The following is a 27,023-nucleotide window of genomic DNA, read 5'->3' on the forward strand; positions in this document are numbered from 1 at the left end:
AAAAAAGAATTATAGCGTTTGGAACACAGCTTTTATACTTAATGCTTGGAATTTAATCAATGCCACTTTATTATTGTAAAAATTACTTTTTGAAAAGTGCTTTTCTTTTTATTATCTAGACTGGTTCCCTTCATTAGTTAAAATTCCCAGATCATTTTTCATTTTGTCAGTTCATTCTGATTTTGTTGACAGTTTTAGTTATTTCTATAATGTGTGACTTGTGGAAAGGCATTTGAAATTCTATAATGAGTACAACCCATTCCATATATTCTTATTTATATTTACATATATTTTCTACTCTGGAAAAGGAGCAAAATAATATTTAATAATTGACCTCTTGAAAGCAATCTAAACAAGTATTAAAAATGATGGCTTTTTCCCTTTAGGACTTAATTTACTTTTTAAATTACATTTCAAAATTCAATGTATACTTGTTTTGGTGGCAATCTGTCTAGTCCCTAAAACTGGCTTATGCAAAAGAAAATCCGCAAAGTAGAGCCCTTAACACCAAACCATCCCATTAACGAGCATCCAAAAGTGTCAGGGGTTAATTTTTCTAGTTACACTGTAAGGAAGTGTTTTGGAAATTGCTGGAAATAAATATTTGATGAGCACATGTTAACTTAGCAATTTCTCTCATCAGCCACTTTTTTATATATGGCTCAATTCAATTTTAATACTGATGTAGATGGTAAGCTAAAACATATGTCTTTTATGTATTTTACCTGGAGATAAATATCTGTTCTACCTGTTCTTTATTGTAGTGTTTTTCCTGATTTATTGCTGTAACAATGCCTGATTATCTTCCCATGCTCCAGGCACTCTTATCTAAGCATATGGCAATTATGCACATTCTCAAGGAGTCCAGTATTCTCCCAAATGGACTCTATTTCTCATCATCTTGCATATTAAAATTTACTATGAGATTGCTTTTGTGTGTTAGTGTTGCTTGTGCTTAGAATAATATATGCCATTGCTAAAAGAATAACAGAATGTAGGGATGGGGTTATAACTCAATGGCAGATCTCTTGTCTCATTGTGCAAGGTCCTGGAATAGAATCCCAGGCACCACTGAGAGGGGCAAATGATAGGGAGAGGGAGGGAGGGATGGCATGTAGGAAAGGATAACACAGTGCATATTTAGAAAATGTAATAATGATTTTAATATATATGAAAGAATGGGCTCATTAACATAGGAAGACTAGTCAGTAGCCTAACTCATTGCGTCATTCACAGGATAATTCATAGACTCAGTGTTACAATTAAACTGGCTTCTAGTATATTATCTAGCAAAATTGGATTAAGACCATCCAACCTCCTTTCTTCCTTTCTTTCACATATAGTTTCTGTGCTCAAAATAAAGATCAATAACTCTGTTTGTTTGGGGTTTTATTCATTTTTTATATTCCTAGAAAATATGTTATCAAAACTGAAATTACTATGGATGAGAAATAAAGTTGCTGCTCTCATAGCTGTTTCATTCTTGCCTGGTGTGTGTTTGTGTGGTTGCGTTTTTTAAATTCCTTCTTTACAACTCATTTTCCTCTCTGAAGAATTTTTGTCTCCCTTAGTTTATGTTTTTATATATATATCTTATATACTACACATTTCTTTCCAAAGCTGCCCTACTATAGTGCTCTGTTTGCAAGAGTATTTTACTCAGATGGGGTCAGTGTAAATTGTCTTCAGTGCCAGACCCTTCTGGACTGGAATCGACATCAAGAAGAGCCTCTTTATTGGTGAAAGTTGAACTGAGAGTTAGGCTCTGGCGAGGTTTCACAGGTGCAAGTTCATTTAATTTGATATTTTCATTTCTGACAAGGATTGTCTTATCCATGTTCTCTTCACTGTGCCTTGCAACAACTGCATCAAATACATCTAATTTTGGTGGCAAAGTTCCACTTTCAAATAGATATTTGGCTAGGTAAGAGACACAAATATTGGTTAAGAATGAGGTAACCATGGAAAGAGTTTTAAATGGGAATCGCTGATTATATATACCATTCTTATCAATGTAATAACCAGGGTAGAAGATCAAGGGCTGCAGGTATAGGTATGGCTCTCCTCCAGTAATTCTCAGGAAAAGTCCAAAAATGTAACCTGCCACAGCCCCATACGTGTTGGTTCCCTTGATAAAGAGTACACAGAGCAGCTGTGGGAAGATGATGATGTAGACAAGGTCTGAGCTGAGGTACCAGAGCCCATAGACAGTCTTTGTCAGCAAGGCCATGGCTGTTGCAGATGCTCCAAACACAAGCACTGTGATCCTCATAACCCAAACAATTTCTTTGTCTGATGCCTGTAAGAAATCGACACAGGTTCAGCTTTACATTCCTTAAATAATGAGCAAGATACATGTCTATGCTTTAAAACTTGTCTAGCAAAGCACCCTGCGTCAAATGCTTCAGGTCAAAGTCAATGTAACCTCTATCACCTGAAGTAGTATGAAGTAGAGCCGTGGAGCCTTTCTCTGAATGCACAGATGGAAAGGTAAGGGGTTATAAAGCAAAGGCAAAATTTACTTGTAAAGGTAGGAAACAGTTCTGTGGCACTGAGAGCTTGGGCATCCTTGCTGCTTCTCTTTGAAGGACCATTGCAGGAACATACCATTATAGGGTATTTTCAGGTCATTCCTTGGTAAAACACTACTGGGCCCATTTTGCTATGATTTTGGAAATTTGGTGAGAGGCCAAGCTTTAATTGAGAACAAACAGATCTCTAGTGGGGCTCCTTGTCCTTTGGGGCCCACAAGAGCAAGCTGGCCTGCCAACATTTGATTCAGTAAGAAAATAATCAAACTGAGCAGGCATTTTATGTCACAGATGTGCTTGGGAATTTAAGTGAAGAGCACTACAGATGTTACAGAACTATGTGTGAGATAATTTGTCATGTTTCCTGGCATATTTAATCATATTGCATGTTTCTGAAGATATTTGAAGCTGTATTTTCTTTAATCAGAAAAATAAGTTTTCTATAGTAACATGGTAACCACTTGGGAATTAGAAATATTGATTTGTTCCCTCTAGTATTAAGACAATCTTTATAACATGCATAAGTAAATTCATTGTTATTTAAACTTTTAACACAAATAGGGCTGGACTCTCAATATGTGTATATAGATTTTTTTTGTTTTGTTTTGTTTTTTTGAGGTAGGGTCCCACTCTAGCCCAGGCTGACCTAGAATTCACTATTGAGTCTCAAGGTGGCCTTGAACTCACGGCAATCCTCCTACCTCTGCCTCCTGAGTGCTGGGATTAAAGGTGTGCACCACCACGGCTGGCAGATGAGTGTTCTTTATCCAAATGCTTGAGATAAGAAGTGTTTGGGATTTCAGGGTCTTAAATATTATTATATTTTTTGGAATACATATATATTTGTAATGTGATATGTTAGGGATGAAGAACATCTAAAAAGGCAGTTAATTTATATTTCATACATACCTTATAGATATAGCATGGTGGTAATTTTATACATTATATTTAATAATTTTGTGCATAAGAATTTCATAGTATAGGGATGGAGAGATGGCTTAGCAGTTAAGCGCTTGCCTGTGAAGCCTAAGGACCCCGGTTCAAGGCTCGGTTCCCCAGGTCCCACGTTAGCCAGATGCACAAGGGGGCGCACGTGTCTGGAGTTCGTTTGCAGAGGCTAGAAGCCCTGGCGTGCCCATTCTCTCTCCCCCCCTCTATCTGTCTTTCTCTCTGTGTCTGTCGCTCTCAAATAAATAAATTTAAAAAAAATTAAAAAAAAATTAAAAAAAAAGAATTTCATAGTATAATCTATTTGTGGCATTGTTTGTTTTTTAAAAGTTTGGAATTTGGGACTTTAAAAATTTAATATTTTCAATTAGGGAGATTCAAAGTGAGATTGTAGACAGACAGTACATACTACAAAAGCAATGATATTATCAACAATAAAAAATGGCTAACTAAGAAACTGATCTTACATTTTGTCTGAAGGAAAGCTGGTAAATGTTCCGAGCAAACATTGAACTTGCTGACAGGATGGAAGAGTCAGCCGATGACATAACCGCAGCAGAAACTGCACCAAGGCCAAAGAAAGAAATGTACACAGGACAGAGGTACTGCAGAACAATTGGGAGAATCATGTCTGCTTCCTCTTTGCTCTTGGGGTCTGGGAACCCATAAGCAGTCTGGTTCCAATCTGTTGAGCAGAAACAACAACCATAATGTCAACTGAGAGCCACATGCTCATCTGGGCCTCATGCTGTTTCCTAAGTATTTTGGGGACAATTCAGAATCCCATTTCATTCTACTTGGGTGGGATATCCACATGTTGGTCATGTGCAGATGTTTGACATGCTCTGGCTCCTGCAGGTATTGGAAGCATTCACTCTTACTCATAACATCTGCCCAGAGTTGGGCACTGAGCTATATGCTTTTGTTCTGGAATTCTGCAACATATTACATTTTGGAGAATCACGGCAATGGATGCTCTTAAGGTGAACCACAGAGTTTTCCTTCAAACCACTGGAGCATAAAGAATATTTGTACTCTCTTCTATAGAGCTAATTATCCATGCATAAAGAAACCACAGTTGGGTTCTTCTCACACCTCCTTCCTGAGCACATGCTTGGCTTTGGAGAAACCTTACATTAATTTTCTTCCAACTACATTGCAACGCACACAGTTTCACCCTTGAGAAACAGGAGGCAAATTATATTCAAGACTGTCCATTTTGATTCATGAGGCTGAGATTTTTGGGAAGTCCTGGACTTTAGTACAATAAGATGACTTCAAACATCAGGTTATCTTTGAATATTTTGTTTCTTTACTGTTTGGTTATGTACTGTGTTGAAGAAGACAAGGGACCTGGAAATGCACATTAATACAGATTATCTTTACATTTGTTGAGTTCCTTGATGTCATGATGATAGAACCAGCAGAAGTGGTTTCTTCTTCTTCCTCTTATTTTCAATCAAAATAGCCATAAAAGCCCTGCTTTGATGATGTGAACTCTAAGGCTTTAACTGAGATGGTATATTATCAAAAATCACAACCAAGAATGTATACCTAATCCAAGAACAACATAAGCTATACACTATCTTTTGTTAACCTGTTGTCCTAACACACACACACACACACACACACACACACACACACGCTTACATACTCACTCTGTCTCCTGCTTATGAAAAAAATCACCCCCCCTTTTTTTTTTATAAAGGCAGAAGCTATACACCACCTTTGTTAGGAACCTTTTAGGTGATTATTTATGTGAGAGATGAACAAGTGGAAGGTGAAGATTATGCTATCAACCATGATTGCTCAAGTAAAAACAAAAATACAAGCCAAAAAACCCCCCAAGATAATCCAATAAAGTACTCTATTAATTGACAAAGTTGTCATGTGGGCCTCAATCTGAATCTTCTCTATAAAATATAACAGGATGAAAGGAGAACACCTTCTCATCTGTTTTCATTACCTTTACACAGAGAACTGTTTTCAATTAGGTTTAATGTGACATGTTTCATTGAATGCTCTTAGAGGTTGTTTTCCAATCACATTAGAATGACCTTAAGGTAGTTCTGAAGTATATAAAAGGTTTCAATGACACAAATATCAGTTCATATCACTATGTTGGCTGTGGTCTGAATGAAGTTCATGCCCCCACTAATTCCTTTAATCTGTAATTCCCAAGATGATGACATTAGGAATTTGACAAGGACATTGTCAAATTGGTCACAAACACAGAGTTCTCATGAATGTAATTAGCATCTTTACAAAAGATCTTACTTCCTCTTTCCTTCATGAGGAATGTAACACTCAGTAATAATTAAGTTGAAATAAATGAAAAGTGAGATTTTAGAAAGGTTTCCCACAGAGTTCAATAGGGAAATAAACATTTCCTATTGTTCTTTTTGTTGTTTTGATATTCAGTTTCTGGTCTGTCTTAACCCATATACTTATTGCTTGGTTTCTACAAGGGTAAACTCTGCTTTGTTAAAGATAGACTCTCAAGTTCATGGGGTTTCTTAGGTTCTCACAGTAATGACAGACAGATTGCTCCTAAACCAGTGGCTGGCAACTTCTGGTGCACTTTGACTCATGATATGCAAAAAGACACTATGCCCATCTCTATCTTAGTTAATAGTTAACTTCACCATGGCATCAGACAGAAATGAGTATTTTTAAGTTCCTCTCCATATGCCAGGTGATGTCAGTGTGCATCATGGTTGAGAACCAAAGTGGACAGGATGCAAACAGCTGGTAACACACCAAAGCTGGTGAAATGTGTTCAGAAATGTTTTACCATCAGGCGAGCAAGCAAAAACCCATAGAGACCTCTAAACTATAATTCAGTATGCTGAATGCCTTCACAAAGGCATAGGTGGAATCATGGATGAAGAATAATTTACTACATAGGGGTGAGAGGCAAGTGGGACTGGGAGGGCAGCTGTAAGGGGTTTGGGAAACTAACTTGCAACTGTGGTGAAGATGCAAGAGGTTTACCTGTTGAAGCTCCGATGGCCCCAATGCATATGGCTGGTAGAGCCATCACCAGACACCCAAAAGCTGCCAGGAAGGACAGCACCTGAGCATAAGCAGCTGAGGATGAAGAAAGGACCCTCTGGAAGTAGGCTTGCCATGGGATTCCACCCAGCATCTGCATGAGAACCCCAGGGAATTCATAAACAGTGAGTTGGGAGCAATTAACATGTTAATTTTTCAAGAGATTTATGATAATTGCACTTAGAAGAGTGATAAGCAGGGCATGAAATATGGACAATACTCTGTAGGCTACAGATTTCAATATCTTTGTGTGTGTTTACCATGTTCTGAACTTTTATGCCTTTCCAAATTTGTCTATTTAAATTCTAATCTCCAATGTGATAGAATTAGGAATTATATGGAGCCACTGGGAGCAATGTAGGTCATGACAGTGGAGTTCTCATGAATGAAACTAGTAGCCTTGTTAAAAACAAAACAAAAAACCAAAGACACCCAAGAGAGCTTGGACCCTTTTCCCTCAGGTGAAGGCATAGCAAGAAGAGGCTGTCTGTAAAGGGATGGCCTTAGACACTGAGCCTGCCAGTGCCTTCATCCAGGTCTTCCTGCTTATAGACTATGAAAACTAAAGTCTATTGGTTGTAAGTCACATAGATTATGGCGGCTTGTGAAAACAGCCAGGACAGAGACAGAGACAGTGTGTGTCAATGTATGGCACTTGTCATTCTTTTGATTATATACATTTCCTCAGATTATTTTCCTTTGTAATTACATAGGGAAGTCCTTTCTTTTCCTTAATATCCCTACTTTTAGCTTCCTTAAAATAACATATAAGCCTTCAGTTTGTTCTAATGCAGAAATTTCAACCATCATATATTTTTGTCAAAAATAATTAAGATTCTAGAAGTAGGAAGGGAAATCTGAATCAATGCAGTCTAATAAATATTTATAGACTAATCACATACTGGGCAATGTAATGGTTGCAAAGATAGAGATGACATCATTCTTGCTCTCCTCTGGGAGAGTCAATGCACTGTGGTACTTTTGCTCAGTGGGGTATACATTTGCTAAAGTGGGGCATTGAAGAGACTATTAAAACTTCTATTTATGCTTATTCTTACTTTATCTGTAAGTGTTAGGTGGTTTACAAATATTAGCATAGCATGAGTAAGCTACTAATAAATTTACATAGGTGTGCTGGAGGTATGCTTAACATTTCTATTGAAGACACATTCAAAAATGTTGGTGGCACTGAATTACAATGTAATTGGTTACATGTAAACAAAAATGAGAAATAGTTAATTTGGGTGACAAATGGGGGTAGCTGCATGGCAATGAAGACATGACATCTGAATTGGTCCTTAGGGATGGAGAAGACATGTCTAGGTGGAGAGCACCTAGGAGAGTTCCTTGAAGAGAAACTAATATGTCAAAAGTAAAATCTCAACAAAACTCAGGCTGCTATGGGATCACTGCACGTATGGTGTGAGCAGAGCTCAGTATGTACTGAAGTGTTTAAGAGAGGAGGCTGGAAAATCACTCATTTTCCCAGGATCATCACCACTTTTCTCATTGGAAAGGAGTTGCAGAGCTGGTCTTCATTAGATATTTATTATATAAGTGAGTGAATTGATAAATGAACTTACTATTTCTCAATGCATTAAAATTTCTTTAATTGCTCACCTTTCCCTTTGGGCCTTAATTTATGAATTCCTGATATGATGACTTTATTTATCATTATTTCATCTGTGACAAACACAGTGTCTGACACATACTGATTCCAGAGCATTTTCCTTCCTGTTAAAGATATGCACATTCAAAAGCAAAAAAAAAAAAAAAAAAAAAAAAAAAAAAAAAAAAAAAATAGAAAACTGAATTCTAAAAATTTATAATTCAAGCTGGGCATGGTGGTGCATGCCTTTAATCCCAGCACTTGGGAGGCAAATGTAGGAGAACTGCTGTGAGTTCGAGGCCACCCTGAGACTACATAGTGAATTCCAGGTCAGCCTGGGCCACAGTAAGACCCTACCTCGAAAAACAAAAAACAAACAAACAAAAAAATCATAATTTTATTCCTTAAGTCTATTGTCTCCCAAAGTCATTTTACTTTTTTTTTTGAAACCTATAAAGCACTATATCATTAATATCTTCCATGTGAATGACTTATATGAACCAATTCATCAAAATTTATAAAGTAATCACCCTGGACTATGTTATATCACCAGAAGTTTTTAAGTAAGATAAAATATGATCTCTGTTTATAAATGGACTGAATGTGTCTGCATCCACCCCATAGTTCATATATTGAAAACACTAATATGAATCTCATGGTACTTAAAGTTTGTGTTTTTGCAAAGATAATTAAGATGAGGGGTGGGAAACTTTCACAGACAGAATCAGAGCCCCTTTAGGAAGGGGCCAAGAAGCTCCTTGCCACTTTCTTCCCTGTGAGGGCACAGTGAGAAGACAATGGTCTCAAAACCTGAGGAAGGCTTTTGCCAGAACCTGCTCTGACCTCATACTCCAGCCCCCAGAATTATTAAACTTAACAGTACATTTTTTGCATTTCCTGACTAAGACAGTGGGCAATTTGGAAAATGAGATTGGAGAAATGACAGGTGGGCAGCTGCCAACAGTGAGACTAGGTGAAGAAAGCCAGGAATTAAATGAAGAACTTAAGTAGGGACAGTGGGGCAGGGCGAGACTTAAACACTATTGTAAGCAGGACCTAGAAATTATGATGTGGGGAAATGTGAAAGACCACTGGAAGCTTAAAGACCATTGGTGGAATAGTGAGGCTTTATTTTTCAATGGATTCTTCCACTTAACATTTGGTATTTGATTTCCATGTATCTTACAACTGGAACCATGAATATGACTTTGAGCTGGAAGATACTTAGAAGTTGTTGGATATAATGTTTTATTTTACAGATAAATGGTTCAAAAACTTAAGTGTGGTTGGGGGAAAGAATAATGAGCTCTTGGCACTCTGCTTTAACCCCTAGCACAGACAAAGTGTGATGGCCCAAAGTTTCCTGCCTTGTTGCCCCTCATCACCTCCATGTAACAGAAACATACTTGTCATACAGGTGTTATTCATTTGCATAGTATTTAATCCATTACTCCTCACATTCATAGTTATCAACTATCCCAAGAAAAGGAAAACTGAGGCATTTCTTCACAATCTTTAGGGAGAGAAATAATCCAATATACTCGAAACATATTCCCACTTCAAATTTTCCTGTCTGGTTACTGAGAAAGACAGATTCATTATGGGCACTGAGGCATTGCTAAAATTCAGCAGAGTGCCACCAACACCAATCATAAAATTATATCAGTCCTGTAAAGACAAGATAAAAATAACCAATTTCTCTATTCACTTTGCAGCAAGAAATAACCAATTTTTTAATGGTGAAATTAAGGGCATTGCATTATTTTCATAGGTAACCTTTCTAACTAGTCAAATAACTTCTGTCATAGCTGATGGCAAACAGCAAAAAGAGAGTGAGCTAAGCTCTGGCAAGTAGCAGCTGGCTATAACATCCCTAAGCCCCATGAGTTTATGGGGGAACATCTAATTCAAGCCACCACATTCTGCCCCTACCCCCATAGGCTCATAGCCATCTTGATGAAAATGCCTTCAGCCCAACTTTTAAAAATCCCGTTTTTTTTCAATCACAACGCTCTCCAAACTTCTCCATAGTGCAAGGTCTATTAACTGTGAGCCTATAAAACCAAAAATCACATAATGGCACAGAGTAAACATTTACACTGCAAAAGATGGCATTGCAAGTAAAAAATGGAACCAATGCAAGCTCTAAAACAAGTAGGACAAATATCAAACTTCTGTAGTTCCAAGCGCAACATCTGTAATGACCGGTGGAAGTCTCTGGGATTCCAGATCCACTTCAACATCTGGGCTACCCACAGCCAGGGAAGGGGGACTCCATTCCAAGCCAGGAACTCTCATTTGCAACCATTCTATAGTCCTAGGAATTAAAAATTCCTGATGTCTCCACTACAGCACACAGTTTGTTCTCATGACTCCCCACCAGAACTCTCACAACTCTGCCCATGGCATTTTCCCCAAAATAAACTGTGTTGCAAATCCAAATCCAATGACCCTTTCTTCTGGCATGTGTTACACTCGAATAGTAAGAGGTGGACTACCAAATTTATTAACCCATGATGAATAAAGCCACCTTTGAAGAATAGGAAAACTTCAGTTTTCCTCCTATGTACTCAGTGAAATTATCTGGCCCAAATTCAATTATGGAAATCTCTCACACAATTGAATGGGTGATGTCTCCTGCCCAAAACTTTCATTTCTTTCTGTGCCATATCTTTCTGCTCACACTGGTCCATTTCTTCTAAACTAAACCCTGCTTAAGTTCTTATGACACAGGCAGAACACAGCAAACCTCTCACACAAACTGCTTCTAGCCAGTCTGAACAAAGCTCTTTATTCCTCTCATAAGTCAACTCTGTAAATCCATTGTTCTTTCTGCATTTAAGACTTTCAACCCTCAACAATCCAGCTCTACTTACAGGATTGCAAAGCATCTCTTAGTCTATAGTTTTAAATCCTTCCACATATTTCCTTCAAATAACTTACAAAAATAAAATAAAATCAAAAGCCACACAGTCATGTTTCTAGAAGTAATGGCCCCAAGCCTCTAGTACCATTTGTTTTTGTTGCAGTTTCCTTCTTGTTCCTCAGACAAAGCACCCAAACAATAGCAGTTGATGAGAGAAAACGGTTTGTTTTTGCTTACAGTCTTGAGGAGAAGCTTCAGGAGAAGCAGGGGAAAGCATGGCATGAGCACAGGCTGGACATCACCTCTGCCACAGCAGGAGGAAAACAACAACAAAATAAGTCCTGAAAAGTAGGAGCTGACTATAACATCCCTAAGTCCACTCTCAAAAGCACACCTTCTACAGCAAGGCTCCATCTCTCAAAATTCCACCAGCTGGGGACAAAGCATTCAGATGACATGAATTTATGGGGGACATCTGATTCAAGCCACCACATACCTCCTGTCCCAACTTGCTTCAAGCACTTAGAACCTATTGCACCTCTAGTTGGCTTGCTCTGTAATTCAAGACTAAGTTACTCATTTTAAAAATTGTCCTTTAATGCCTTAATCCAAGATTAAAATGTTCAGATAACTTTGCTTTCCCATTAGGGAAGGTCTTTGTGATAGGGTATAGGATTTCTAGATTTAGGTGCTTCTTTTATTGCAGAAATGTGAACCTAGTATGGATGTTAGACCTTTAAACCTCCTTTTGCTTTCCACTTTATGGCTCCAATTTTCTAGGATAGGAGTCAATTCAGAAATAGCCATGACATAGTATGCAAAGTTTTTAGGTATAAGTTAGAAAAATGCCTTTGATTTTTAGGAACAATTAGACCATATTTTTCAGATCATGGCATCACTTACCAGTAGTAGAAAATTATCAAGCCAGGTGTACACTTCAATGGATTCAATGGTCCCCAGCCAGGGACTTTGGTATTTGGTATGCACAGCGGTAAACCCGATGTCAGTGACTGCAGGATGTGACAAGGCAAAGGGGACACTGATCCACTGGAAAAAAAGAGCAACATTGGAGCCTTGGCTATAATCTTTAACTGTCCCATATACATAATTTATGATCCTAGTTTATTTATTTATTTTTTACCTCAGTTGGCATAGCTAGATAATTTCTCAGAGAAGGACCTACAACCAAATTCTCTATTCATCATCATAAAATACTGATTTAGAAAAACTGAGATAACACATTGTTTATGTGTGCTTGACTATACCATATCATATAAACTATAGGAGCAATCACCTAATCCTTTGAGAAGAAAACATTACATTTGAGAAACATGCCTACTCAATTTTAACCTTTTTTCCTGTGTGTAAATTGTGGCAATTTATCCAATCATTAAATGGAGATAAGTAAAAAAAAAATTGAGAAGTTTGTGAGAGCAACAAGCCTTGAAGGATGTATTCAGGACAAGTAGGAAGAAGAGAAATTTAGGGTGATGATGGTGGCCAGGGGGCAAGAAAGTAAGAGTAGAAGAATGGAGCTATTACTCAGTTTATGGGAGGCTACAGAATAATCAACTCATCACAAGGTGAGAACACTGTAAGTCAAGAATGCATTTAATCCATGTGACCTATCAAATATTGTAGCTCAGCAACACAACACACTGTAGAATGTCAGTTGTTCACATACATGATTGTGTGGTTGACTGGCAACCGTAGCTCTCTGCCACTGACCAGTGTCAGAGAGGATCATATTGTATTTTGCCAGTCCAGGGAGCTCCGAATTCAAAATTTAAAGATAAGTGTCTTAGCTTTAACACTATTGTAAATTCAAAAAATCATAAGTAGAAGCATCAAATGTTAGCTACTTGCATATGTTTTGTATGTGTAGTGTATGTCCACATCGGCTGGACAGCAAGGCTTTCTGGCAGGGGAGTGACTTAGGGAAATGGAAGAAATAAAGACAGATGTGTGAAGAGGGCCGTAAGCTATAAGCTAAAGTATTTGAATTTTGTTTCGTAGGTAGTTGGAAGCTAGAGGATTTATTTTTCATTTTAATGTCATGGATATAAACAGTGAACTTAGACAAAGGGAAAAAATAGGAATGTCATGGGTAGTGGATGCCTCCTGAATGAAGGTCTGTAGTCCAGCAGTGACACTGGGAATTGAAAAGTTCTGGCACAAGGAAAATGTCGAAGAGAACAAGCAGCCTCTAGACTACTGCAGGGAGAGGAGCCAAGAAGGAAAACTAAGCAGAACTCAGTGTTTTGTTTGGAAAGCCAATGGTGATATGAAATCCACAGAATTATGGAATCTTATGAGGGATGGCTTAATGTATAGATTGCTTAATTGTGTATGCATGAATTGGTATTAAAGCTTGGAAAAAAACATATTTAGTGAGTCAATTCAATAGTACTTTAAGTAAGTAACCTACAGAACTTCATTCCTTATCTATTGTCTATTTTATAGCTGAAAACATTCCAATGTATATTAGCCCTACTATTTTATACCTGCATATTTGACTTATGTACCCATGTGTCTTAAAATTCTAGTTGAGACATCACAGATATCATCAGCAGAGAGAGTTATCCCCTGGGGTTGAGTTTCTTGGAACATCAGTTGTATCAGTTACGGTAGCTGCCATTATCAAACTAACCTTGCTTCTGAGATTCTGGAGGGAGGTTTTTTTCTGTGTTCTTTGTCTCCTTGTAGTTTATGATTATGCTTGGTAAAAATCAGAATTTCTGCACTGTTCGCTTAATTTAAGTAAGTTACAAAATAAAAAAGGTGGGAGTTTTTGAACAAATTAAATTTAATCAAATGGTGAGTGAATGAAATTTCATGACATGTAAATACAAGGTGTAGGAGAAGAATAGGGAATAGGGATATGCAATTTTTGCTATTATATAAACTTATAGTTAAAAGGTAAGTCTAATTTTGGTCAGTTTTTAAAAATTTCTCCAAGATATTACTATAGATGTCAGGAAGTAAAACAGAGAAAGTATATAATTTATCCTTCATTTTTCATATCTAAATGTCTAATGTAAAAATAAAGCTAGAAGGAAAAGTTTTCAGTATAAGAAAAATTAAGAGCATCAAGGAAAATCAAGGATACTTTGACCATGTCAGGGAAAAATAAACATGCTCTTTCTGTGGCCTCTCATAAGGACAACTAACATCTTTGTGCTTGATGGAAATCATGTGCCTATTACAGAGTAGACATACATTTTCACTTAACTTCTTTTGATATATGTGTTGGATAATATGCTTAATTTTAATCTCTATATTTTAACATGTGAACTTACAAAGATTCAGAAATTGACTACCATATAGGTAACACATACATAGATGCTATTATGTTTATATTAATATAAATTGATAATAATGTTTCATAATTACACAGTATTCATTATTCAGTACAATACACATGTGTAATGTAATTTAATATAGGAATTAAGAGAAATAGTTAATCTTTCTAATTAAGCCAATTGTTTTTAAGTACCAGATAGTAATAATTAATACTCAAAACCTATAGCATTTCACATAGGATATATTTTTCTTATTTGGCATGCACATATGTGTGTGTGGTATGTATGAATGAGTTCATATGTGTATAGGTGCATGTGATATATGTGGATATTTGTATATGGGTGTGTGTGTGGAAGTCAGAAATTGACAATGGGTATCCTCCTCAGTCACACTTTTACCTTACTCTTTTTGATACAGGGTTTTTCACTGGGGGATCATAAATTTGGCTAGACTAGCTATAGGGTAAGCCTTTGCTTGCACCACTAGCCAGCATTTTATGATGTTTCTGTGGATCTAAACTCAGGTCCTAATGCTTATATATCAAGTACTTTACCCACTGAGCCACCTTCTCAGCCTCTAATGAGAAAATCTCTATGCTCTATGAATGGTCTAATGGATAATTGAACTAACTTACCGACAGCATAAGAACTTGTCCAGCTTACCACTGAGCCTTAATTAACTTGAGGAAACTTTGTTACCATGGATTCTCAAAGAAGATCACATGAACATTCTCATCCTATCTAAGCATGATGGAAAATGGGGCCCATGTTTTTTCTAAATGTTAGACACTTTTTGTCAACTAAAAAACTGACCAATGTTTTGGAAAACATTCCAGTTCATGGAAAATTTTACTATTCAAATAGTATTAAAATTTACTGTACATTATTCATGAAGAAAAACATTTTTTCTGAGTATACATTGCTAGCTTATCTTTTAAAATGAAGGCAAGAAGGAAATGAATGAATAAAGAAAAGAAAACGTCAAGGTTGCTTTACTTACCAATCCTATAAAAATGCAGAATAACTGGACAACATCTGTGTAGGCCACAGAGTAGAGCCCGCCCACCAGGGTGTACAGAATGGCAATGAGTGCAGAGACGATGACAGATGCATGCACATCCACGTCAATGATCACACTGATGGTGGCTCCTGGAAGAAGAAACAGGTGATCTCTGTGGTCAAGGTGTTCATGTGAATTCTGCTTCCCGTGGAAGGGCATTTTCAAAGTTCAGTGGTAGTGGGTATTTTCCCTGTCTGCCATGTAGCATATTGGATGAAAATTGCTATATTGAAATGTAACACTGAAAATTTTGTACCATAGTAAATTATGCATCTCTCCACATCTATCACTAGATTCTTTCTGAAATTAATGTTTTGCTATGTAATGTAAAACATTATCATAAAAACACACCCTGAAATACCAGTGAATTTAATTTTATCTAAGTACTTGTATTGATTTCAAAATCTGAAATTCTGACTTAAATATATGCAATATATCTACTCAAGTCTATAAGAAAAAATGTCTACATAAGCACTATTTCTACACTGTATAATGAATATTTACTTGCTATTTTGCCCTATGGTATCCCATAATAATTGGCAAATCCTATAGGATATCAAAGAATTGAGACAAATTTGCAGGATAAAATCATAAAATTGTTAAATTGTTTCTATTACCCCTGTCACTCCTAAAGTCATGAGGATCACTTTTATGTTGTTTAAGTAGTGTAATGTCCAAATTCTACTCCTAGAATACCAACAGATTAAACAATCCTGGCTTTGAAGATCATATTTTAAGTCACTTTTATCATCACTTGTTTTTGCCTCTCCTCCTTTATGACACTATTTTTTGTGTTTGTGTCTGTATTTCCACTGAGAGTTTCAAGACACGGCTAGTTTGGAACACTGTAGTTTATGGGCAATGCTTCCTAACTCACTGTTTTTACAAGCCCCTTTCCCATTGGTGTCAGTAGTAATGTTAGATATTGTAAGAATGCATGTGATAAATCTTTGATTTTTTTTTGTATCATCTAATGCCACCTGTTGTCTCAGTTTTTCAAGGGTATGCTAATGGTGTACATCATGGACCAGGATGGACTTTCATTATTTCCGAAAGCAATTCAGATAGATTTCCAATTGCAATACAAAATAATTTTGAGCTTTGGCTTGGTACTAAAATAAAATCATTTCCTTGAATAAAAACCAATTAAAAAGAGAAATGTAATAAGGTGATGTGATTTAAACACAAAAAGGGGTGACTTACTTATGTGATGTTAGACAACTGGCTGAGTTATTGTACAAATATTTAACAGGCTATTTTTTTCCTGAAGCCTTTTTTGATGTTGGAACTTCAGTCATGTCTCTCTGCTATTTTTCTCTTTATATAGATCTTTGCCATTTTCAAGTTATAGTCCCATGAACTATAAGCAGCTTGATCACAGAAGAGAGCTTATAGTACTAAGGTTTATAGTCTTTAAAATGGTTGTATCATTTGGTTGCAACTCAGTGATTTTAGAGAAGTCACCTGCTTTGCTATCACAATTGCATTTGAGTTGAATTTTTTATTAAAATATTTTCTAGATAATAACATTCATGACTGTGAGCAAAGGAAAATTATATTCCAGATATTCTTGGAGAAATATTACTGTTATTCATATCAAAGTAAGCATGCTATAAAATTATGAAACAACTCACTGAGTTTGAACTATTAGAAGTACAAGTACACATTTCTTTCATGTCCTAAGATGTTGTCCAGCCATACTAAACAGATTTCCATATGGAAAAGTGGAATGATAGCTTTTCTTTTAGGTCAAAGTGATGAACAGGCTTGACCTAAGCAGTATGAAAACAGTAGCAGGTAATACTGGAGTTGGAGAAAGTTAAGCAGGGGTGAAGACAAGGAGATGGGTGAGAATAGGAAGTGAGGAATGGATAACTAAATCTTAGGAGATATAAAAAGTACATACGAAAACCTACTACTTTGTAAACTTAATAAAAATGGACAAAATACAATAGAATGAATGAAGCCATTTTACACAGCTGGGTAATGCTGCTCCTAGTAGCCAAGGCTTATCAAACAATAATACCAATGCCAGGGATACCTCTTTGTGAGTTGTGGTTCAGGAAAGCCTATGAGACTTCCATATCCAGGATATTGCCATAAATGCCTCTCAACATCACCAAAATTGCTAAGCCACTATATCCAGGACATAGAGAAATCAAGTTGGATCCAAAGTGGAATCTTCCTTTCCACTGGTTAGTTTTCATAGTGCTATGCAGACTTCTGGCAGAGAAAAGTCATGATGATATCACCCAGCAGCGAATCTTACATCCTACAGTGCCAATGTATTAGGTAAGACATGTCCTTTAGTGCTACAGTGACATGGCTATTATGAAAGTAACCCACAGATCTATTGGATTTGAGGCTAGCTCCACAAGAGGGAACTCTTGTCTGGTATTGAAAACCAGGTCAAAGCCTAAGAGTGGGTGTTATAGGCTTAGGGAAAAATCTACCATTGTTGTTGCTCAACTGTTGTCAAACTGCTTCCTAAACAATTAAGTTTCTACTCATAGGTATAAAGCCCTAATCAGAAAAGCTGTTTCCTTTTTCAGCAGTAGGGGGCAGAAAATTCAAAGAACCATAACTGGTCAAGAACTGAAAATACATAACCAACCATGAATGCTTGGATCTACATGGGACTTATACATAGCCCTCTCCAGAGCTCAAGGAACATCATGGAAGTCGGGAATGTAAAAGTTAGATAATTTGGAGGAGCACTGTGGAACTCTGTTGCCTAGACATGACAAGGTCATTGAGCCCATGAACTCATAGTTGCTGTGGTTATTCCAGAAGACCTATATATGAAAGGGCCAGACAGCATTCTGGGATGGGTAGAGGATGGGCTTGCGAAGTTACTCACTTCTCCAGTAACCTAATGACAGAGGTGAGAAGAAGGAGAAGGAGAAGGAGAAGGAGAAGGAGAAGGAAGAGAAGAATAAGAAGCAGCAGGAGGAGGAATAGAATAGGGCTTAGAGTATAAAAAAAGGATAATGTAGAATATATCAAAATGCAATATATATGCATGAAACAATTAAAAACAATTGAAAAGAATGTCACAATACAGCAGGATTCAGTACTCTAATATAATATGATATGATGCATTTATTGAAGATGAAGGTGCAACATAAGCTATACAAAGGGTTCCTGAGAATTTTTATAATAAGAAGGTGTTTTCATTCAGTGAACATGAGTGTAACCATTAGTCAGATTTTTCTCAAACAGCAGTGGGAAAAATGTGAGAAGGATAAATTCTACCTTGAGCCATACCTGAAAAAGGTTATTTAGGAAAGAGTAAAGAGAGAAGGATGGGCAGATAAGTGACAGTGCAGATAAGGTCTGTAAATGTTGCTGTCTTCACATGTGAAGTTGCTTATATTTGGAACACACGCCTCTAAGCCCAGGCTGACCTGGAATTCACTATGTAGTCTCAGGGTGGCTTTGAACTCATGGTGATCTGCCTACCTCTGCCTCCCAAGTGCTGGGATTAAAGGCTTGCACCACCATGCCTGGCATTTAGAATTATTTCTTCTGCAGTGGTACTGCCTTAGATAAATGTCTATTATATTCATGGTTACAAAGGATTTTACTTTGCTTTCATTCACTATACACAATCACAATGAGGTTAAAATAGATGTCTTCTTAGGTATCCCAATTTATTCTTTATAAAACACTAATTTTGAAATATATCCAGCAATTACATTTAAAGAAAAATAGGCAATAATTTAATACATATATATATTTATATATATATTTATTTTTATATTTTTATATTTATATATATTTAATAAATATAGTCACACTCTTTCTCTCTATATATTTATATATATAATATATATTTATATGTATATTTTTATATTTATATATATTTAATATATATAGTCATACTCTATTAGACATTTTAAACAAGAAGAGTAATATATACTTCTATATATGTGTGTGCATGTGTGTGTGTTGTTTGCTATGTGTGTGTCTGTATAGTGACTTTTAATGTGTTTTACATATGCACTGAAATAATACAGTCACATAAACATATGCAAAAACAACTAATTGTATCCCATTCAGAGCTAGTCACTTTTTTCATGTTTGTAAAATACCTTAGGAGCATTAGCTGGGTAGTTCTATTCACCTTTCAAGGCTCCATTAAATAAAGTGATCTTTATTCAGTCAGAGTGAACATTTTGTATTCTTTTAGATATTTAGCCCACTCCTTTTCTTCATACCTCAGCAGGCAGTTTGTTCTTAAAACTAAAATTTCTGGTGGTAATACCAATGGCAAATAAACTCCCATCTTCTCTGGCTAATGAGAGCAAGGTGGGAGAAAGGTGTATTGTAATATATTATTTCATTAGGGTTTAAGTTGAGAAGGATTGTTATCTATAACCAGAAAAGTACATTTTTTAAATTGAGTTATTATTATAAGTACCAAGTTGTCTTCTATTCTACATTGAGTCACTTCTCTCTATCTATAGCCAGAGAGCAAGAAAATAATACATAGGAAGGTGGGAGAAAAGGGAGACAGAGTTAATGTAAATGAACTTCTGATATTACCAAGACCACCTAGTATGATAGTACAGAAGCCAGAAGATAATGTTTGTACTCTGAGATGTACAAACATGGGAATAAGTTCATCTTATTTGATTTTTTCTCTGATCACATAAAAGTCTGGCTGTAGTCTTAAGCCCTACATTTTAATTTGTAAGAAGAGATGGCAGAATTTCATGTACATGAGTGCCCAGCAGCCAAAAGAGAGTGATTCATCTCACTGAAGGCTGACACAAGTTTGCTCTTGATAAAAAGGTGCAGAGGTGAGTCTGAGGATCTCACAAACTCATGGGATGAGCCCAAAGCAGGGCAGGAGAAGAGGAACAGAGTTCTGGAAGAAGGATAAATGTAGATGGAATAATAGCAGAAAACACAACCTAGGTCATATTCATGGGTCCTGTTACAAAATTTGGTTGTAAACAGAAAAGAGACATGGTAAGATTTGACTTTAGAAGAAGACTATCATGTGGAACCTATAGAGGAAGGCAGATCTGCAAGCAGGTATACTTTAGCATCAATACCTCCTAGGGGCTGAGACAGAGGTGGGAAGAGGTGAGGAGCGTGGCTGATGGAGGAACAAGGTGGGGCAGTGAGCAGTTCAAGATGGTCATAGAGCTGAGTACCCTGAAAAATGAAGGTGGATGCACATGGCAGTTGAGGCTGATGGCATGTTCACATGAGGCTTACATTGCCCAACTGCTTCATTAATCTCAGGCAGGCTCGCCAGACTTCTGAGATTGCAATTCAATGTTATCTCTACAAGGCTCATGCTCAAGAACTGCAATTGAGTAAAACTAATTCACCCAACCTTCTTACAGTGTTTCAAGTAAGCTTTTGATCTTGTATTGGACCACATTCAAAGCTATTCTTGGCTGCAGGTGGTCTGCAGGTTGCCCACTGGATGGACAGGCATTAGCAACAGGAACAGGTGTTTCACCTGTAAACTGCTTCTCTAAGAGCTGACTGGAAATGAAGAGAAGCTCAGGAACAAGGTTGGTGTGAGTTATTATGAAAACAAATTGATGGGGAAATCACTGCTGTGTTTTACTGTACTTACTTATCCTTCTAATCAACCAGAGCCTTGTGCTTTTGCAATGGTCAATATGTTGACACATCTCAAGTCAGATGGCCTTGCTTGAAATAATGGTCTATTTAGTCACCATGTCAGTGTTATCTCATTTTGATCGTATTTACTGTTGGGACTCACACTTGGTTTCATAGTTGTCTTTAATTATATATACTTTATGCAATACTCTAACATCTCTATAAATATTCGTGCTTTAAAAAATTCTTTAAGGTGTTTCATTTTTCACATTTTTATATCAAGTAACAGCAGTAATTAGAAACTAAAATGGGGACAGTTAAAAGTGCTCACTTCATAGAAAGGAAGGAATGAAGGCATATCTCATTTATTTAAATTTATTTTCGTCCCTGTCTCATGGACACAAGTTTAAAATTTTTCTTTGATGTAAACCACACCTTTTAGTTATGCTCAATTAATTAGATTTGATTCAAAATAATATGAAACTTACAAAAACTTCTCACAATCATTGTGATTCATGGTCATCATCTGATGCTACAAGTCAAGTCAGAAACATGAAGTTGAGATTTTTTAACCTCTGCAGCTGTACGACAGTAAATATGGGATTTCCATTGAGATTTTATGAGCATAAATATGGCTGAGGATATGGTTTTAATAATTTTAAGAGGCCAATGCTAATGTTCAGGAACTGGAAGATGCAGCTAGAATCCTTACCTAATGCAGAGAAAATTGCTGCAGCCCAGAACATCTCTCCCATTAGGGCAGGGATGAACAGGAGCCCACCCATGCGCTTTCCATAGACCTGTTGAAATGGGTCTAACATGGTCACATATCCCTTAGAACGCATAGGTTTTGCAAAGAACAGACCACCTAAGAAAAATGAAAAAGTGATTATGAGAAGGAAAATCACAGAATTATATAGCATTAGTCAACCTTTAACTATGTGATAATTTTTCAAGGAAAATAAATTTTTTGAAGCAAATCTGGCATACCTTACCAGAAGTATTTAACAACCTAATATAAATTCTTTAGTACATTTAATATTGTATGTGCCCAACAGGCAGTTGGGTATCAGTGAAGTATGAGAATTGAAAAATAGGGATTAGGATAGTACTCATTAAATACCTTTATGTATTTGCATCACCAAACATAACATTTAGACATTTGATTAAGTACAAGGTCCAATAAAAGAATTTTGTGTGTTGCAGCTGGGCATGGTGGTGCACACCTTTAATCCCAGCACTTGGAAAGCAGAGGTAGGAGGATCCCTGTGAGTTCGGGGCCACCCTGAGACTGAGACTACATAGTTAATTCCAGATCAGCTTGGACCAGAGTGAGACCCTACCTCAAAAAACCAAAAAAAAAAAAAATTGTGTGTCATAAAGACACACAAATATATATATATAATGCTCAAACTTTCATTAATTTGAGTTATAAAAGAAACTCAGGTGTAATGAAGTGAACTCATTTTTAATGATATATCCTTAGTATTTTTGAAAGAAATAAAATGTGATTATGGTAAGAAATTCACTGTTCTTGTAGTTTTTTAAATATATTTCATAATCAAGAGAACAAATAATCTAAGCATTAATATTTTACTACATACCAATTTCTGGTAACTGCTACTTGGAAATTTCTGGTGACATTTTCTCCACAATAGTTATTCACATTTTGTGACTTGTAATTCCACTTGTTATTTATACCCCATATTATTCTTTATGCCTTAGTGAATGAGTCACTGAGATTTAAAACTCACTTACCTACAATCAGACTAAGTGAATATCCAATTGGTGCCTGAGCCCAAGCTAGACCACAACCTGGTCCATAAACTGCTTCAGCTGTCCCATTGATGTAACCTCCTCCAACCCAGGTGGCTGAAATAAAACAAAAAGTGAGGGCTTGCCACCTACCATACCCTAGGCCAAACTGTCCAATGCAGCAGCTGCTGGCTTCATGTGTCTGTTAGGCACCTGCAATGTGGCTGGTCCCCACTGGTTATCCTAAAAGAATATGTTTTCTTCAATATATAAAATTTTGTGGCATAACTTCTGAATGAAAGAAATTTAAAACCCAAAGAAAGTACATTTTGGTTAAACAAAATTGAGCCAAGAATGATCTATACTCTATCATATTCCCTCACAATACTATAATAAGAGTATAGTTAGAATATTCAAATGACCTGTGTTTCTAGTTTATATGAAGTGATGAAGGTACTGGGCTAGTAAGAAGCTTATCAGACAGGAGACGTATTTCTAGGCTGGATCATCCCAGTGAGAATTCAATGTAACTGAAGAATTTTCTTAAATCTCACAGGGTGTATGTAAAAGAAATCATGTCTATGACCCTAAGACAAGTTGTTCTCATGCCAGAATTTTATCTACCTTTTAATTCAACACAGAGCAACAGAGCATTGAGATTAATACCACTTTTTAAAACATTAACTTGAAAAGTCTTTTCAAGTGAGTAGTCAGTACTCAGAAACCACTCTCATTTTCATAGTAGCTTTATATTGACTGTTGACGAGTAACAACAAACAATGGCTTTCCTCTGTCTTTCTCATTCTAAACACTGTTGAAATATTCGAGTTTTCTTCCCCTCCCTGTAACACTGGGTGTGTAAACAAGGACCAGAAGACATAAACTTTTGAAGGTTCAGAATCCATGACTATATCTTCCAGCTAAGGTAACTAAAGCTGCTCAGATGCCACAATGTGTAAAGTACAAGACTCCATGATCTAAGCACAAAGCTGATTAGTGGTCCTTTTTTGTTGTGTAGCAGCTCTGCTGTTCCTTGTCCCCAAAGAAAACTGGTGCCCTAGTGATTATGCTTACTATAATGTAGAAGTGAAAATGGGGTTACTTACTACTATTGAACAAAATATGCTTTTTATCATCAATTTTTTCCTTTCTGTGCCAAAATTTGTTATCCATATTTGTATACTTTGTATCCAACAATGGGTGTGGACACCAATTCTTTTAAACTACATGCATTTAAAAAGGGTCAACATTTTCAACCTCTATTTCTTATGAAATACATGCATATGTGACTCTGTCCATGCTTAAATAATGCAGCTTAGATTGTAAATGAATGGTTAGAGTTACCAAGGTTCTTCTGAGTTTTGAGAAGAAAAATCATTAAAAAGACTTGTAAGCTATAGCATCATTTGGATATTTTCTTTATACTTTAATAGTGTAACAGGTTTTAAAAATCACTGTACATGGCAAAGAAGAAAATTCGGACATGTTGTCTTCATGATCATATTGGATAGAATATTAAACTAGGGTAGCATAATATAATAATTGGCAATGAGTAAAATTCTTTGTTGTTCAGCAGCTCATTTATTCTTATGTTTTTGTAAACTAAGCATCATTATGAAGAAACAGTGTGCCAATGAGAGAGCTACCCACAGCACAGTGTGCCTGAGCCCAGAGTGCAGCTCTGACCTGGCTTTGGTCCTTGCTAGCCATGCATGTCTGGATGTGTCCTTATCCTTGGAGCCCTTTCATAGTGCTCTTGTAAAGAGCACTCAAAACCATCTATAGCTGGTAAAGAGCTCAACACAATGCGAATGACTGAAGGGCACAAATCTGTTGTTCCTACTATAGATTTCAGAGAGCCAAAGTTAAGATATTCAGAACATGGATACCATCTTCATAGACTGGTGAGGTAACTATTTGACATACAGAATTAATCATGTCTAAGCAGTACTTCTGGACTGAAATTGACCATCATTTAGATACAAATTCCAATAAGCTATCTTTCCAGTGAGCACTCAAGAGCTCCTGTTAGCAATGGATCATTCAGCAAAGGTCAAATGCCTACTGAGACTCAAAAAGTATGTTAGTCAAAGTGCAGCCAGTCATAGTAAAGATACAATTTTAAGATATTTTCAAACCAAGACAAACATAAAAAGGAAAGAGATCACCCTGACAGCAAAGAAAGAACCACCCAAAGAAGATGTGAAAGAGAGAGCTGCAGCTGGTGGCTGGGGGTTCCTGTGAGGGCACACCCCAGCCTTTTCCCTTTTATACTAAGGTTCCTGAAAAATCTTGTTTTAACACATGATTACTTTCTATAAGGAATGCATTTCTTAAATGAGCATGCTAGGTTGCTAACAGGGCATAGTTTGTAACTGTACTGCACTGTACGAAGAACGATGTTCTCAGGTTAAAACCCACATCTAGTTAGTACTCATTTGTCACTTAAGAGAACTCAGTCACAACCTCACCTTATGCATCTAATAGATGAGACACCACCACACTACTTAACAGATGCTAAACTTGAAAAGACAGAGTCTTCTCTCTCTACCTTTTTGATTTTATTGTTTTCACCCAGTAACCAGTCCAGGCACCCTTCATTTGTTTCACTCATATTTGATCCAATGATTTATTCTAAAATCATTTTGGTCAAGTACTACTGCGTTTAAACCAATTTGCTTAAAAATGAAACATAATATTATTTTAAAATATGTAACTGGTGAATGTAAAGAATTCCCAAAGGACAAAAAGCATGGTATACTTTGTCTGTCAAACCAAGGGTGAGCCTCCCCAAGCAGGGAGCATGAGAACCTACCTGTCATGGTAAATCCACCCACCAACAAACCAATGTCTCTGCCCCCAACTATTATGGCTTCACTGCGCTCTTCTGCGTTGCCACTGTTCTTCGTTTTCCACGCAGCCCATATTCCAACCAGAAATATAAGGAGGTAGAACACGATGATAGCCACCAGTCCTTCCACATGGAAAGCCATTTTTATCTAAGGCAAGGTGCAGCTCCTTCTGCAGCTGGTTACTTCATTAAGACTTCTGGAAAAAATACAGCAATGCTTTATAGAGCAGCCGAGGACTGTGCCCACACAGGCCGCTAGGTCTTATGCTGCTGGTTCAGGAGATCTCTGTGCCACTTAAAGCAAGCTGTCCTGAAATCCCTGTGAAACTGTCCAAGGCCAACAACTGTTCTACTTAACAAGTTGATAACATTTCGAGTTTAGAAGAAACAGGAAAGAAGTGAGGGGCACTGTTACCACATACAATCGTAGACATTTTGTGTTTAATGAATTCTTTCAGCTTAAAATGAACCCTGGTATTTTAACTTAGTAATTCTGACAAGAGATCATTTTTCAAAGGTTATGCCTATATTAGTGTTTTTCAAAATGAAGTTGCTATTCTAGAATTAGCAGTGTGAGGGTATCATACAGGAACACCCCGAGAATTACACGAAACTGTTCATCATGTCATCCCTCTACTCATCCTTTCAAATGACTATTGGGACTAGTTCCAAAAGTGATCTGATATGGAACTATCTGGGATAAAAACTTCATTTAAAATTAAAAAAAATGCATCAAGTTTATATTTACAAGTTCCTGTGGGAACTAAAGATGCTTTTTGTTGTTTAAAGGAAACATGCTGTTGGTCTTCCTTCATCCTTCTTTCATTTCATACTCACTCCCAATTAATAGTTTTTGTAGGTAAAGAATTAAAAAATCCCATTCTTAAAACACAGCAGCATCAAGGATATTTAAAACGAGACTCTTAGAAATGCAAAGTTCCAAAGCTTTGTCTTCTGGAATTCTTGTTCTCTTTTATTTTACCCTGCTCATGACCAGCGCTATTTCATGCACCCCGATTCACACACATGTTGTGTGTGTGGGGGGGGGGGTAGACATTCGTGGCAGTTGGGTGGTGAGATGCTGGGGAAGAGATCTCACCTCGGGATCCGCCTGCCGAGCTGGCTCCCGTGGGCTGGGTGGGCTCCGCCTTTGTGAGCCAAGGAGCACTCAAGTTCGTCCTCCCGCAGCGCTCAGTCTAGGCGCTTGCTGCCCCTCCAAGCCTCTTGGCCGCCCCTTTCTCTTGCACCCAGACTTACTAGCCGCTAACACCCAGAAGCCACAAGTGCCTCACCAGTGACCCACCCCCCGTGCACCACACCCCGAGGCCAGAATCGCGTCCCTCCGCTCTGAGACTTCGCGGGCTGCCTGCCCAGGCGTCCCCGAGGGCGCGTCCCCAGGCTCGGTGCCCGCTGCTCTCCCCTACCTGCTGCGGTCGCTGCGAGGGGATGCTAGCCTGGGTG

At 37.2% G+C, this 27,023-nt stretch overlaps 1 protein-coding gene across 1 annotated transcript; it reads right to left on the reverse strand.

Annotated features, from left to right (window-relative positions):
* On the reverse strand, window positions 1-27,023 carry Slc5a7 (solute carrier family 5 member 7). The gene is made up of 9 exons (XM_004651798.2): window positions 26,987-27,023; window positions 25,527-25,759; window positions 22,715-22,828; window positions 21,669-21,824; window positions 15,311-15,459; window positions 11,912-12,055; window positions 6,474-6,627; window positions 3,947-4,164; window positions 1-2,299 (listed from the first exon to the last, which is right to left on the reverse strand). The coding sequence occupies exons 2-9, from the start codon at window positions 25,702-25,704 to the stop codon at window positions 1,670-1,672; spliced, it is 1,743 nt and encodes a 580-aa protein (XP_004651855.1). The 5' UTR covers window positions 25,705-25,759; window positions 26,987-27,023; the 3' UTR covers window positions 1-1,669.

The sequence above is a fragment of the Jaculus jaculus genome, chromosome 4, assembly GCF_020740685.1.
Source record: "Jaculus jaculus isolate mJacJac1 chromosome 4, mJacJac1.mat.Y.cur, whole genome shotgun sequence".
Lineage (NCBI taxonomy): Eukaryota > Metazoa > Chordata > Mammalia > Rodentia > Dipodidae > Jaculus > Jaculus jaculus.